This window comes from Nothobranchius furzeri, chromosome 10 (genome assembly GCF_043380555.1).
Source record: "Nothobranchius furzeri strain GRZ-AD chromosome 10, NfurGRZ-RIMD1, whole genome shotgun sequence".
Taxonomy (NCBI): Eukaryota; Metazoa; Chordata; class Actinopteri; order Cyprinodontiformes; family Nothobranchiidae; genus Nothobranchius; species Nothobranchius furzeri.
The window spans coordinates 41,945,458-41,960,980 of record NC_091750.1 but is presented as its reverse complement, the minus strand read 5'-3'; the positions used below and the strand labels follow the sequence as shown (position 1 = coordinate 41,960,980).

The 15,523-nt window shown below is 43.5% G+C and overlaps 1 protein-coding gene across 1 annotated transcript in view; it reads right to left on the bottom strand.

Moving 5' to 3' along the window:
- The window catches only part of cxadr (CXADR Ig-like cell adhesion molecule), a 60,959-nt gene extending 46,004 nt beyond the window's left edge, over positions 1-14,955 (bottom strand). Inside the window, exon 1 of the mRNA XM_015960146.3 lies at positions 14,625-14,955. Coding sequence (XP_015815632.2) covers positions 14,625-14,940 — 316 coding nt within the window. The 5' untranslated portion in view covers positions 14,941-14,955. The remainder of the gene's footprint in view (positions 1-14,624) is intronic.
- Between the last annotated feature and the right edge of the window lie 568 nt (positions 14,956-15,523).

Below are 15,523 nucleotides of genomic sequence, written 5' to 3'. Positions count from 1 at the left end.
TCCAGACAGACTCCTGAACCCTCCTGTCAGTGCTCCTCCACAGGAACATCCACACACGACACTCACCTCTGCTGACTCAAGAGACGTAGGAGACGGGTTTAATGCAACTTGACCGTTCAGACTACAGTCACCTTCAAAATCATCAGATATGTATCAGAATCAGTACCACATATTCAAGTGATAAGGGTCGCATTTGAAAAATGGGATCTGTGCGTTCAGACGGTCATAAAAAAATCAGATATGGGTTGTATGTACGAAAAAGTTTGGATTTAATGCGCTTTGCCTGCAGTGTGAACAATGCCCAAGTTCGGGTCATTTGTCATCATCAATGAATAGAAATGTGTTTTTGTACATCTGACTCCCGTTCCAAATGAAAACGTAATTCCTTCATTTCTTAGTCAAACAGAACGAGGTGGAAATGTACAGTTTCACAGCTGCAGGCAGAAAATTCTCCACCTGGAAACGGGACGCTCTTTAAATGTACACTGCTCGGCAAAAAATAAGTCACACACTAATATTTATTTGGATGCCTTTAGCTTTGATTATGGCACTCGTTTGCTGTGGCATTGTTTTGATAAGCTTCTGCAATGTCACGGCAAAAATAAAAGGCAAGACGCATTTCCATCCAGTGTCGTACTTGGCTGTCTTGCTTGCTTTTAGCACCCCCTAGTGTCAATTTAGTAGGACCAAAAGGCAAACCTTTTTCCTCCTCGTTTGTTTTAACTGCTTGTTGCCCTCGGCCATGACAGCACGGGGCGGGAGGTGGGAGGGGTGAAAGCGTGTGAATACAGACAAATGCGTGTCTCACGCTCCGTGCATGAGAGTTGGCAGTCCTGAAACAGCTGGATGGACAACTCTCCCCACATGTTTTTAAAATGCTAATACGTTTCTGCTATGCTAAATAATGATTTCTCTGTGGAACTACTAAAATGCGTTCCAGTTGTCCTTGGAATTCGCATTTCCGAGACAAGTTAGCCGGAAATGACGCAATGAACTTGGAATTCCAAGCTGTGAGCTCGTAAGTTTCAGAGGCCCCCGATATCCAAATTTAAAGATGGCTGCACCCAGTGCAACCAGGAAGTAGTTATTTTATTTGCATTTATTTGCTCCATTTTCTTTTATTATTTTTTTGATATGCAACAGCACCGGTGAGTTGTTTAGTATTGTTTTCAATAGTTATCGGGGTTTGCCCCAGAAAATGAGTTAAGCCTGGCGGCTTTGGCCGTCGGGGAGGGGGTTCGCACGCTCCGTCCCGCAGCGCTCCTCCGTGAGAGCGGGGGTGGGTTGGTTGCACACGTTCCGCTGCTGTTTCTCACCAGTATCAGCTGATGGAGGGCTCTAGTTTTGCTGCGCTGTTGGTGTCAGCGGACACGGAAGGGTCGGGGGAGGGGGGCGGGGCATGACGCTTAGCCTGGTGGGCGGGCAAGCAAAGCCTGGCGAGCCACCAGGCTTATAGAGCGCTGGGGGAAACCCTGGTTGTTGAATAATTTAACATTGCTGCCAAAACTGACCGGGGTTCATGGTTTTGTATGTGGCAACTGTAGGAGGGTGTGTGTGTCACTTTTATTTAGATGTGGAGAATACTTGCTTATATAATTCTTTTGGTTCGGTACTCAACAACACTGGTGGAATGCAAAACGAGCCCGTTACGTCATTTCCTTCGAGTTCTAGAACAACTGGAACGCACCTTAGAGACTGCTCTGTGGAGGGGGCGGGGTTTGCAGCTCCCCCTCCAGATTTAAAGAGACAGTATCAAAACAACGCATTTTCTTGCTCCCAGCTGGCTTCTTTTTGTCTACAAGACAATTCTAGGCAAAACACCTCTATCTGTCCTCGCTGCTTCACCTCGCCCATAATATATATAACACCAGGTCTAGAGAATATATTCAGCTCATCATCGCAACACCTCTACAGCCTTTGGCTGCAAATCCTTTCGCTCCGCCGCAGCATGACTGGAACTATTTACAAAACACTCTTAAACTTGACACGTTGACACCTATTACAACCTTTAGATCTTAACTTCTCCGGATTATACCGGACTGCTGCTCTTGTTGATCACCCACATCACACTTATTTACATTGACTCACACACACTCCGTTCCCTGTATGATGTAATGATTCTCCTGCATGCGTGTGGACGTTCTTTTATTTTTCAGACCCAGATGAACATATTTAATGCCTGCTGATAACCTGTTATGCGCTTATCTGTTTTGTTGTCATTTATATATATATTGTTGTTATTTATTATTATTATTATTATTTGCACTTCCTTCCAAGACCTCTTGGCCAGGTCATGTTCGTGAATGAGAATATGTTTATAAACATTTTACCTGGTAAATTAAAGGTTAAAATAAATAAAATACTCAAGTCTCCTCAGAACAGGGATCTTGGAGGGGTCTGTAGAGCAACTATAACGAGGAAATCAGACCCCAACTGAATGATTTAGATGCTAAAAGGAAGGACTAAAAAAGGATGTTATGTCTCCTTTAAGGGACATTGGGTCCCTTCTATCCTTCCAGTATTTAACTATGTGTTTGAAAATCTGGTTTGAAACATAAATAATTATGTGTGCAAGTCCACTACCATCCCTGTTTGAGCCCAGAAGAGTCAAACCCTTTGTTTCAGCAAAGCAGCGCAGCTCTAACAGAGAAAGGCTTTGGCAGAGGTCCAGCGGCAGGTTTCCTCCTACCTGTGAAAAAGCAACCAGCTCTGAATACAAACAAGCTGCACAACCCATAACCACCGTCTTTAACAGCTGCTGTTATCAATCATGGTCACCAACCAGTAATTCAGAAGTGATGCGGCCACTCCACACTCCCATATAAATGAAGATGGTTCAGCACAGGGCTAACAGAGGTCTGACGTGTTAAAATATTAAAGTGCAAAGCGGTGAATAGTCATGTGCAGCTTGTAGAGGACGGAGCTCTGTCCCTGGAGGGTAATCCGATCATGCACGTCCCCGTTTCACGCTCAAGGACACGGGGTTCTGGGTGGAGAGGTGAAGCTGAGGCAGAAACAGGTTTCAGCCAGCAGGAGGAAAGCTGCAGCTCTAGGCTGGTGGATCATCAGGGCAGCAATGCCCTCCAGGTCACCTGTATCAGGTCACTGCCAGGAGCACTGGGTGAATCGTTTGTGGTAATTGGCAGAGGTGTGAATCTGCACTAGTCTCACCATTTGATTACTGTTATTGTGTCAATGATTCGATTCAAAATCTCACACCACGATTGAGTTTGTACTTTCTCAGATTCTTATTTTGGTCTTCAAGAACCTCGTAATCTTTTCCCAGTATTACTGGGACATCTTTTGACTTCTGAAAGATTTGTTTTTGTAAATAAACCTGATTATCATTTTTAATCTCGTGTTATTGTGCCTTCCTTTTTGCACACAAGCCAAACTTCCCAGGAGGGGAGGTAGCACCACTCGCTACACGTACGTGAATGACCAAAACGAAGCAGCATGGAGAACGAAACTGTCTCCACCCACCTCCCAGGCTCAGAAACCTGCACTCCCAAGCTCAACATGTCACCAGAACACAACCCGCCGTGTTAGGGTTAACCGGTTAACTGTAGCCGGTTACAATGATGTTACCCAGTTAAGTCCTTTACTGCCGCTGACAACAAGAGTCGTCATTTTAAATCCAGCTGTTCACTACCAATGACAACTGCGTGGGCGTCAGACGAGCCCCCGCACCGTGAGAACAAACATCTCAGCTCTAAAGCCGATCTTCATCCACGTACATCACACGTCATGTGATCAGGAAGCAGAAAATCCACGTGTTAGGAGATCGTTTAGGGCCGCTGCTGTAAAAAAAAAAGTGAGGCGCGAACTGGAAAAGCTTCTGCCGATCACAATTCAACAACGGATTATGAAAGAATGGAAAACGCTTGAAACGCACGGATTCTTCCTGATGTAGGAGGTGAGTCTCCTCTTTGTTTTGGCGTCAACATCATGCTAGCACGCAACGTTCTGTCACTCTTAAAAAACAGTAAAAACGCTGAAAAACGCTGGCAGCAAATGAGTTAACTGCTGTTCACGTCATTCAACTGCTGGTGAGTTACAAGGTAGTAGTTGAACGTGTTGAGTCAGTATGGACAGGAGCATTCATGAGTTGGGTCAAGAACAGAGACTCCACACCTACATGCCCACTGGGAAACAGGAAGTAAAATTCCCATGGCCATTTACCCCTAAAAAAACCACAGAAGAAGAGGAGAGCTTGTCACTTACGAGAACCATCCATTTACAAAGATGAAGAAGTGGAGAAAGAGCCTTTTATTCTTGGAGTTAACAGAAAGGGCCCACATCTGAGCACTGAGCCTGTAGGGACGTGTGATCAGAAGGTAATCAACCGGCACCTGCAGAGCCTGATGAGCTGCTGAAAAGGTGTTTCAACCAGGCAATCAGGTGTCTTGGAGCAGAAAAACAACTAAAACATGCTAGATACCGGTCCTCCAGGACCAGGATTGAGAACCACTGCTCTACATGAGTCCCTTCTTTCATTTTATCAGAAATTAGAAAATATATTCTGTTTATTGTGGCTCTTGGATAAAACTGTAAATAAGCCCAAATAGGGGTGGGTACCATACTCGGTGTGAGATTTTCTGAATATCTGACACTACACAAAAAATATAAAATAATTTTATGCTCATTTGTAGGGTTGTCACGGTAACCGGTATAGCGGTAAACCCCGGTAAAAAAGTTGACAATAAAAATAACCGTCCAGTTTTTAAAAAACTATATTATCTCGGTGGGTTTACCGTGGCCGCGGTTTCGGCGCGATGACCCTTACCAGCCACCGTCGCTTCAGCTGAAGTTCCCGCGGCGCGCACACGCACTTTTTAATTTGCAACGGCACCAAAACTTTGAAGCTGAAATAATGGCCGAAGGAGGCGACGGCAGCGCCCAGGACATCCATCAGCCCTCAAAGAAGACTAAATCGGAAGTATGGGCATATTTGAGATTTCTGAAAAATGCTGAGGGACAGTTAATAGAAGACGGCTATCCCGTTTGCAGAACGTGCAGGAAACAAGTGTCTGCAGAAGGCAGCAACACTTCAAATCTCATGGCACATCTGCGTGACCATCACCCACGTCTCCACAGCCAGTGCAAGGTAAGATAACATTAGCATTTTAGCTGAAATGCATGACGTGAGGACTTTTGGCTGAGGGAGAATGCAACGAGTCACTATATACTGCAGCCGCAGCGCCCTCTGCCAGCATTTAAACCGTGTCACGGACACCCTGTTGCTGGATGAAGCATCTTATTTGTTGATGATGAAGAGAAATATACAATTAGTTCCTTGTCATGGATTTGTTTACTTATTCAATGCCATTTATACTTGAACATTTGGATTTGATTACATAGTGTAGTAGTTATTTTAGTAATTTGTTTAAAGTGGATATTTATTTTAAATGCATATTTTTTAAGGTTGACTTGTACAGCGCTCAAGTCAAGTGTGGACTGGAGTTTTAGATTTTCATTTTGATAATGAAGAAAACAAGTATATGAGAAGACAAGTGGTGTTTCTTTGATTTGTTTACATATTGTTTATGTTTTGAATGTTTGGATTTGTATAATTTAAACCTGCACTGACTACTGTAACAAGTTCCAGAAAAATAAGCTATTTGTTCCTTTACTTGTGAAAAGTTGCACTTTTGCTAAGGCTTTGTGTTATTTTAGGTTTAATAAACACTGTTAAACCTTTTCAGAACTATTTCAGTTTGTGTAGAACAGGACTATCAATGCTTTCTGAACATATGCAACACCGTTTAAAAAATACCGCGATAATACCGAAAACCGTGATAATTTTGGTCACAATAACCGTGAGGTTAAATTTTCATACCGTGACAACCCTACTCATTTGTGACTCTGCAGAGCCCTTACCTTTAGGGGTGGACAATATATCGGCATCAATATTGGAATCGGCCATTATTAGTCATTTTTGAACAAATCGGTATCGGTTTGATAAATAAAACAGGGCAGGTATTAACAACCAATATTTTTCCCTCTTGTCTCCATTTGTTTGCCTGTTTCAGAGGGTGAGGGGGTGATGTGTGATTGTTTAGTCATGTGAACAGTGAATGAAATCATCTCAGAACCGTCAATATTGGTATATTACCAGGGTTGTATGTTAACAGTTTCAGCTCATAGCACTGGTGCTACGAAGGTCGTAGGTTTTGTAGCACCAGCATAAAAAATGTGTTACACTGTAAAAACCAAAAGTAGTTCTAATAATTACTTGAACACACTGACAAACACCAGTAGTGCATATGATTAAGACACAATAACAACAACCAGAGCAGATTCCTGGTAGCGTGAGTCTAACTCACGTTCTTTACAATAAAGCTGATTCTGAAATATCTTCAGACGTTATATGTCGGTGTCATTTAGAATAAAACATTTTCTTTTATTCAAATTAGTGTAGATGTGTTCTTTACAGTGGTCCGTCCTCAACGGCGTAGACATAGAAGAGTAGATGCCACGCCGATCGCTACCGTGTATGATATTCGCGTTTTTGTGGTCTACTTTTATAAACTGTATGCTAACAGGATGTTTTAGCTAAGGCTTTAGCTCTGTGGAGATCTGGAGCTCTCACACTATGGTAGAGCGCCGTTCACAAACTCGTTCACACGCCAGAATGAGAGCTCACTTTAATATTCATCAGGCAAAAACACGTACAAGTCTGCGTTGGGATCAGTGGGCTTTGTCTCAAGCAGACAGAACATTTGGCATAAATCAGAGCAAACAGTGTCCTGGAACTGAACTTGGTGTTTATTTGTGGAGATTGTGTCGGTTGATCATCAGACAAGATCGACCGACTGTGAGAAAGCTGGACCAACGAAGGTCGGGTGGTGTTGCTTTTATCTGTTTGTCTCTTATTTCAGACCTCCAGAGCAGGTTTACAGAACGGAGTTGTCATGGCGATACACCCCAGTGAGCATGAACCAGTTTAGCGAAACTTTAAACTAGAAGTCACATTGATGAAACCCTGACTCTACACACACACACACACACACACACACACACACACACACACACACACACACACACACACACACACACACACACACACACACACACACACACACACACACACACACACACACAGGTTATGATTACGTACGCACCTATTCAAGGCAGGAATGGCTGTTGTTCTGGGACGAGTACGATAATAATCACTCATGAGAAGCTCACAATGATGCCTTTAGCCACTACAGATGGGTAATGGAGTCTGTGCAGCTCATCCGAAATCTGAAGTGGAGATAATTGTTGGTGGAAAAAAATGTGTGGTTCCGTTTCCTGGGTGTGTCTGCTGAGTGCAGGACTCTACAGGATGAACACCTGATCAAAAACAGCTGTGTGTTTTCTTCCACACTGACCAGCTTAACTCAACGCCACGCTGCCTGATAAAAACAGCATGGAGTAGAAATTCCCTGTATTTTTCCTCCACTGGGGGTTGGTTAATTATGGTGAATGCCTGAGCAAACTTAGCAGAAAGCCACCAATCCAGCAGTTGCTCTTGAAGAACGAGAGCACGGGTCCATTAAGATGCTAATGAACCCAAACCGACGTGACTGACGGCACAAAGGAAGCCGAGCTGCAGCCGGCGTGTTGTTAGTTGGACTCACTACCGTGAATCAGAGATACAGATTCCTCCTCTCATAAACATCCAGCCTCTCACTCATCACTGCTTTGACCGTGGCTCTGTGGCTTCCTACTAAAATGTGTCAAAATCCTCCCAGAACGTGTCAGCCAACACAACCGTGAGGCTAAAGTCTCACCATTTCTCACAGTGAGGAGGAATGATCTAGTTTCACTGTAGATTCCTGCACATGCAGTCAGGTCCATAAATATTGGGACATCGACACAATGCTAACATGTTTGGCTCTATACACCACCACAATGGATATCAAATGAAACAAACAAGATGTGCTTTAACTGCAGACTGTCGGCTTTTATTTGAGGTATTTACATCCAAATCAGGTGAACGGTGTAGGAATTACAACAGTTTGCATATGTGCCTCCCACTTGTTAAGGAACCAAAAGTAATGGGACAGAAGAAGAACCAGAAATCAAACTTATACATTTCAATCCTTTGCAGTCAATTACAGCCTGAAGTCTGGAACACAGACATCACCAGACGTTGGGTTTCATCCCTGGTGATGCTCTGCCAGGCCTCTACTGCAACAGTCTTCAGTTCCTGCTTCGTTTCATTGATATCCATCGTGGTGATGTATAGAGCCAAAAATGTTAGCATGGTGTCGATGTCCCAATATTTATGGACCTGACTGTAGAAGACACACCCAGGACATGTAGCCACTCATTTGATCCACAAACAACAACAACCATCTCCACGTCACGCTCCATTACACATCTGCACTGGCTAACGGCATCATGCTGAGGTTCTGTGAAAAACTTTATGAGTGATCATTATCTTACCTGTCACAGAACAACAGCCATTTCTGACAGACGTGCTAACGGCTAGTCTAAGTGGGGCCAGAGTGCTTCTGCTGCCATAAATAACTCCTCTCAAAACCCTCATATCAGCTTATGTGAATGCTCTTTTTTAAACCTTTACAATCTCCAAAATACCTTTAACCAGCTATTGAAGCCCTCGCGTCTGGTTAGTTCTCGTTTTCTTAATGAGAACACAGCGAGCACATTTTCTGCTGCTTTTGATCCACCCTGTTCTTCTGATAACGACCCAGATTCCTTAACTTCTCAGTCTAACGAGAACTGCCTCTCCATTCTGGACATCATCTGTCCTGTCAGAACCAGATCAGTTCCTGCAGTGAATCCTACTCCCTGGTTTAATGACTGCCTTCAGCCTAAAGCACCAATGCAGAAAAATTGAGAGCTTGTGGAAGAAAACAAAAACAAAATGTTTCTGATCATCAAACACATTGAACCATTGGTCAAATATAACACAAGTAAACACAAAATGCAGTTTTGAAATGATGGTTTTTGTTACTTAGGGAGAGAACAAAATCCAAACCTACATTGCCCTGTGTGAAAAAGTAATTGCCCCCCTTGTTAAAAAATAACCCAACTGTAGTGTTTCACATCTGAGTTCAATTTCTGTAGCCACCCCCAAGCCTGATTACTGCCACACCTGTTTCAATCAAGAAATCACTTAAATATGAGCTGCCTGACACAGAGAAGTAGACCAAAAGCACCTCAAGAGCTAGACATCATGCCAAGATCCAAAGAAATTCAAGAACAAATGAGAGCAAAAGTAATTGAGATCTATCGGTCTGGTAAAGGTTATGAAGCAGTTTCTAAAGCGTTGGGACTCCAGCGAATCACAGTGAGAGCCATTATCCACAAATGGCAACAACATGGAACAGTGGTGAACCTTCCCAGGAGTGGGCGGCCGACCAAAATTACCCCAAGAGCGCAGAGACAACTCATCCGAGAGGTCACAAAAGACCCCAGGACAACTTCTAAAAAACTGCAGGCCTCACTTGCCTCAATTAAGGTCAGTGTTCACGACTCCACCATAAGAGACAGGAAAAAATGGCCTGCATGGCAGATTTCCAAGACGCAAACCACTGTTAAGCAAAAAGAACATTAGGGCTCGTCTCAATTTTGCTAAGAATCATCTCAATGATTTCCTAGACTTTTGGGAAAATACCTTGTGGACTGATGAGACAAAAGTTGAACTTTTTGGAAGGCAACTGTCCCGTTACATCTGGCGTAGAAGTAACAGCATTTCAGACAAAGAACATCATACCAACAGTAAAATATGGTGGTGGTAGTTTGATGGTCTGGGGTTGTTTTGCTGCTTCAGGAACTGGAAGGCTTGCTGTGATAAATGGAACCATGAATTCTACTGTCTACCAAAACATCCTGAAGGAGAATGTCCGGCCATCTGTTCGTCAACTAAAGCTGAAGCGATCTTGGGTGCTGCAGCAGGACAATGACCCAAAACACACCAGCAAATCCACCTCTGAATGGCTGAAGAACAACAAAATGAAGACTTTGGAGTGGCCTAGTCAAAGTCCTGACCTGAATCCTATTGAGATGCTATGGCATGACCTTAAAAAGGCGGTTCATGCTAGAAAACCCTCAAATAATGCTGAATTACAACAATTCTGCAAAAATGAGTGGGCCAAAATTCCTCCAGAGCGCTGTAAAAGACTCATAGCAAGTTATCGTCAACGCTTGATTGCAGTTATTGCTGCTAAGGGAGGCCCAACCAGTTATTAGGTTCAGGGGGCAATTACTTTTTCACACAGAGCAATGTAGGTTTGGATTTTGTTCTCTCCCTAAATAATGAAAACCATCATTTCAAAACTGCATTTTGTGTTTACTTGTGTTATGACTAATGCAGGGTATCTGCAGGTTTAAGGGAGCCAAATTTAAGACTTTTTAAGACCCTTTTTAAGGCCACTTTGACCAAATTTAAGCCATTTTTTTAAATTAAATTTAAGCTATGATTTCCAGCTATTGCCTGGAACCGGTGCTAACCATGTCGCGAACGTGGGATTAGCCATCCAGTTACCATTAAACTTGCACTTCCCCATGGTGCAAGCTCCCACTAGCTTAACCAGCTAATGTGCTCATCTAAAAATAGCCCCCTTGCACAACCAGCTGAGTGTGTACGGTTCCGCTTACGCCAATATCGTACACAAAAAATGCTGAACACCAACTAGAAATTCACGAAAATTTCATAGTAATAAAAGAATTTTGTTTATTGGGTTTTTGGTGATTTAAGACCTTTGGAAACTGCATTTAAGGAATATTTGTCATTTTTAAGGATTTTTAAGGCCTTAAATTTGGAAAAGCAAATTTAAGACTTTTTAAGGACCCGCGGATACCCTGCTAATGGTTCAATGTGTTTGATGATCAGAAACATTTTGTGACAAACATGCAAAAGAATAAGAAATCTGGAAGGGGGCAAATAGTTTTTCACACCACTGTAGCTGACAGACACTCTAGTAAGTCAGACAGTTTATAGAACTCTATACTCTAACTCATAACGGCCCCTTGTCCCAAGCACACACAGTCTCACGGTCAACACATACTCGACATGAGTCTGCCCTGCTGCCTTTTTATGGTGTCTGAAATGCTGTCGATATGCTTCAGGCACCAATTCGTAAGCTTGCAAAATAGCGGTCTTTACACGCTCATAACTCAAACTGTCGGTAACCGACAAAGCAGACATTGCCTGCATGGCTCTACCACTTAACCTACACTACAAAAGCAGAGACCACACGTCACGCGGCCACTGAAGAGCAGTCGCGATCCGCTCAAAGACGACAAAATAACCATCCACTTCAGCTTATCTGAACACAGGCATAAGGGAGATACTGAGATCAAGTGCTGGTTTCACAGTGGGTTCTGATGGCGCCTCTGCCGTCATCTGTGGTGTCGGCTTTAATTGGGCCTCCAGCTCAAGCGCACGGATGCGTACAGCAGTTTCTGCATCAAGCCGTTTCATTTCCAATTCCCTCTGCATCCGTTGTTTCCTTCCATCGGCTTCAAGACAGGCCAGTTCAAGTTTCCGTTGCAACTCCCCCGACATCAAACCTTCAGCTGCAGATCCGCCTGAGGGGAAAACAAGGGGTTTTACCTCGCCCATGTTGCCGTCCGTTGACGACTCCCCTCCATCAGTCAGGTTAGGGTCTGGATCTGGATCCGGAGCAGCACGGTCAGGACTGGAAGCAACTGGTGAGGAGGACTGCAGTAGACCCTGGTCAGTGAGGAAGTCCATAATCAAAGTTTTCTTCAGTATCGGGGTTGGAAGCTCCAAACTGAAGTGGGCGGCTATCTGCAGCATATCGGCTTTCCGACAGCCCTCCAATGCCTCACGAGACGGGGCCTCCACAAAGGCCCTTAATTCAAATTGTGCCATTTTATACACACAGCCCAGAAAACGTTGCCAAGAATGCAAAACTCACGCCTATAAAAAAGGTCCTTCAGGGTTAACTACGATCATAGAAAGAAAGATCCCGGACGAGCCCCCATTAATGTTACGACTGGTGATGGTATAGGTGAAGGACGTCGTAACATAAAAGGCGCGGTGTCAGGATTTTAAACGCAAACAATTTTATAACAAATAAATGACCAAACTCAAGCAAGGTTACTAGGTCAGTTAAATACAAGAACTAAAGGTGACCTCCTAAAGAGGGAAAAAACAAGGACTTGAGGGAACACGCAAGCTTGAGCTCAGCTCCACTAATATAATAAAGCAATAAGTCAACGTAAACTCACAAATTCAGCTATTCCCCTTTTTGGGTTCAAATAGAAAGTAAACCGATTAAGTCCAAACCAACTAAGGGCGAGCACAGGGCTGTTAAGGTAATGGAAACAAAACAGTAATAATTACTAAATCAAAGAGCTTTTGAGCAAACACACCAAAAGCAATACTTATGCTCCACTGAGCACACACAACCAACAGGTTAACTTAACCTCTACAAATGCTCCACTGAGCAAGCATAGGAAGTAGGTTCAAACTAACCAATTTCCTACCTCTATTGAGCACAATCTCCAAAAGTTCCACAGAACTCAGAGTAAAACCAAACTCAATGAAATTACACTAGGTTCAAAACTAGGTGTGTCTGGATTTCATTCACTCTCAAGATCTTCCCCACTCTTTCTACCCCCTGGTTCTTCTGGCCGTGCCCTTTTAAAAGCTCAGAAGGTGATTAGGGATAGAGCGCAGCCGGAAGGTGGGAAGGAGGAGCAGGAGCGGAGGAGGGGCTGCTCCTCTGCAGGGAAGTGGAGCAGGACCAGGAGCATGTAGAAAGTGGTGATCATAACTAGGGTTGTCACGGTAACCGGTATAGCGGTAGACCCCGGTAAAAAAAGTTGACAATAAAAATAACCGTCCAGTTTTTAAAAAACTAAATTATCTCGGTGGGTTTACCGTGGCTGCGGTTTCGGCGCGGTGACCCTTACCAGCCACCGTCGCTTCAGCTGAAGTTCCCGCGGCGCGCACACGCACTTTTTAGTTTGCAACGGCACCAAAACTTTGAAGCTGAAATAATGGCCGAAGGAGGAGATGGCAGCGCCCAGGACATCCATCAGTCCTCAAAGAAGACTAAATCGGAAGTATGGGCATATTTTGGATTTCTGAAAAATGCTGAGGGACAGTTAATAGAAGACGGCTATCCCGTTTGCAGAACGTGCAGGAAACAAGTGTCTGCAAAAGGCAGCAACACTTTGAATCTAATGGCACATCTGCGTGACGATCACCCACGTCTCTACAGCCAGTGCAAGGTAAGTTAACATTAGCATTTTAGCTTAAATGCATGACGCGAGGACTTTTGGTTGAGGGAGAATGCAACGAGTCACTACATACTGCAGCCGCAGTGCCCTCTGCCAGCATTTAAACCGTGTCACGGACACCCTGTTGCTGGATGAAGCATCTTATTTGTTGATGATGAAGAGAAATATACAATTAGTTCCTTGTCATTGATTTGTTTACTTATTCAATGTCATTTATACTTGAACATTTGGATTTGATTACACAGTGTAGTAGTTATTTTAGTAATTTGTTTAAAGTGGCTATTTATTTTAAATACATATTTTTTAAGGTTGACTTGTACAGTGCTCAAGTCAAGTGTGGACTGGAGTTTTAGATTTTCATTTTGATAATGAAGAAAACAAGTGGTGTTTCTTTGATTTGTTTACATATTGTTTATGTTTTGAATGTTTGGATTTGTATAATTTAAACCTGCACTGACTACTGTAACATGTTCCAGAAAAATAAGCTATTTGTTCCTTTACTTGTGAAAAATTGCACTTTTGCTAAGGCTTTGTGTTATTTTAGGTTTAATAAACACTGTTAAACCTTTTCAAAACTATTTCAGTTTGTGTAGAACAGGACTATCAATGCTTTCTGAACATATGCAACACCGTTTAAAAAATACCGCGATAATACCGAAAACCGTGATAATTTTGGTCACAATAACCGTGAGGTTAAATTTTCATACCGTGACAACCCTAATTATAACACCGCACCAAAACGGTCCCAACCAACATGTTTACAAAATAACACGTAAAAAGCTTTTCTCTGTGAACTCGCTCTGATGTTTCCCCTCATGTTGCAGACCCCGTTTCTGAATGGATCATCAGCAGCTGCATGTTTCTGGATGTATCTGTAACACCTTCTCCAGGCTGAGATGGTTTTAGGCTCTTTTTGAACATGTTAACTGTGGCCTCCTGTTGGCTTGTTAGAACTCAACTCTGTTTCTCCGAACTGAGGTTGTTCAAAGACGAGCACCATCTGAACTGGTAACAGGTGGGACACAAAACGCAGGCGGCACTCTTAAGTCCAGCAGGTTTAGAAACGGGTTCCCCCGGTGTGTGTGCGTGTGTGTGTGTCGTCTGCTCTCAGACGAGACTCGGATGAAACGAACGTCTCTTTTAAACGTGATTCGGACACGAACCCGCGGGGCAGCTCGCTGCCGCTAGCTAACCGAGCCGAGCGGACTTTAGGTCAGAGTTCGTTTCCGTACCACTATCTAAACTTACTGCGGCTTGCTCGGTCGCTGGCGGTAAATAACGAGCTGAAAGTGAGAAAACCCCAAACTTATTTCCTTTAAACCCAACGAGGAAGGACGGATTCATAACCGGCGGCTACCGTTCCAGTCCGTTTACGCACCGCCACAGAAACTCACCTGCGAACAGGCTGAAAAGCACCAGACTGAGTCCGGGTCGGGCTGCCGAAAGCTCCATTTCTGCTCCAGTTATTCCACCAGTGGTCCACAGAAACTTCACCGAGGAACTTGTGTCGGTATCGAAAACAAAGCAGCAAGCAGCTCCGCTCAAGCATCCAAACTCCGCTCCGCCTCCTGCGCCGCTTCGCCGCGTTGTGTGCAGGTGCACAACGGAGCGCGCGACGTCACGTGACACGCGGTAGATTTGATATCTGTTGGGCTTTAGCGCCCTCTGCTGCCTCAATAGAATAGAAGTCTGTACAATGAACAAAAACATTGTACAAACATCATGGCTGCAGCACTCTGGATGAGTTTAAGGCCTCTATCGAAGCATCCTGGGCCTCCAAAGCACCTCAGCAGTGCCACAGGCTGAGAGCCTCCATGCCACGCCGCATTGAAGCAGTTATTTCTGCAAAAGAATTCCCGACCGAGTATTGAGTGCATAACTGAGCATAATTATTTGAAGGTTGACCTTTTTTGTATTAAAAACACTTTTCTTTTATTGAAATATGCTATTTTTTTTAGATAGGAATTTTGGGTTTTCATGAGCTGTATGCCACAATCATCAATATTAGAAACAATAAAAGGCTTGAACTACTTCAGTTGTGTGTAATGAATCTAATATATATGAAAGTCTAATGTTTATCAGTACATTACAGACAATAATGAACTTTATTGCAACATGCAAATTTTTTGAGAAAGGACCTGTATATACACATCGTTTTAATATTTTGACTCTTTTAAGTATTTCTGTTTCCTTGTTTACTCTTTTGTTTTACTCTCCTTTTCTGCTCCTGTTATAGATATGTTTAAAAATCTGAACGTTATTGCTGCTGTGACTCCAAGCTTTCCCCACTGAG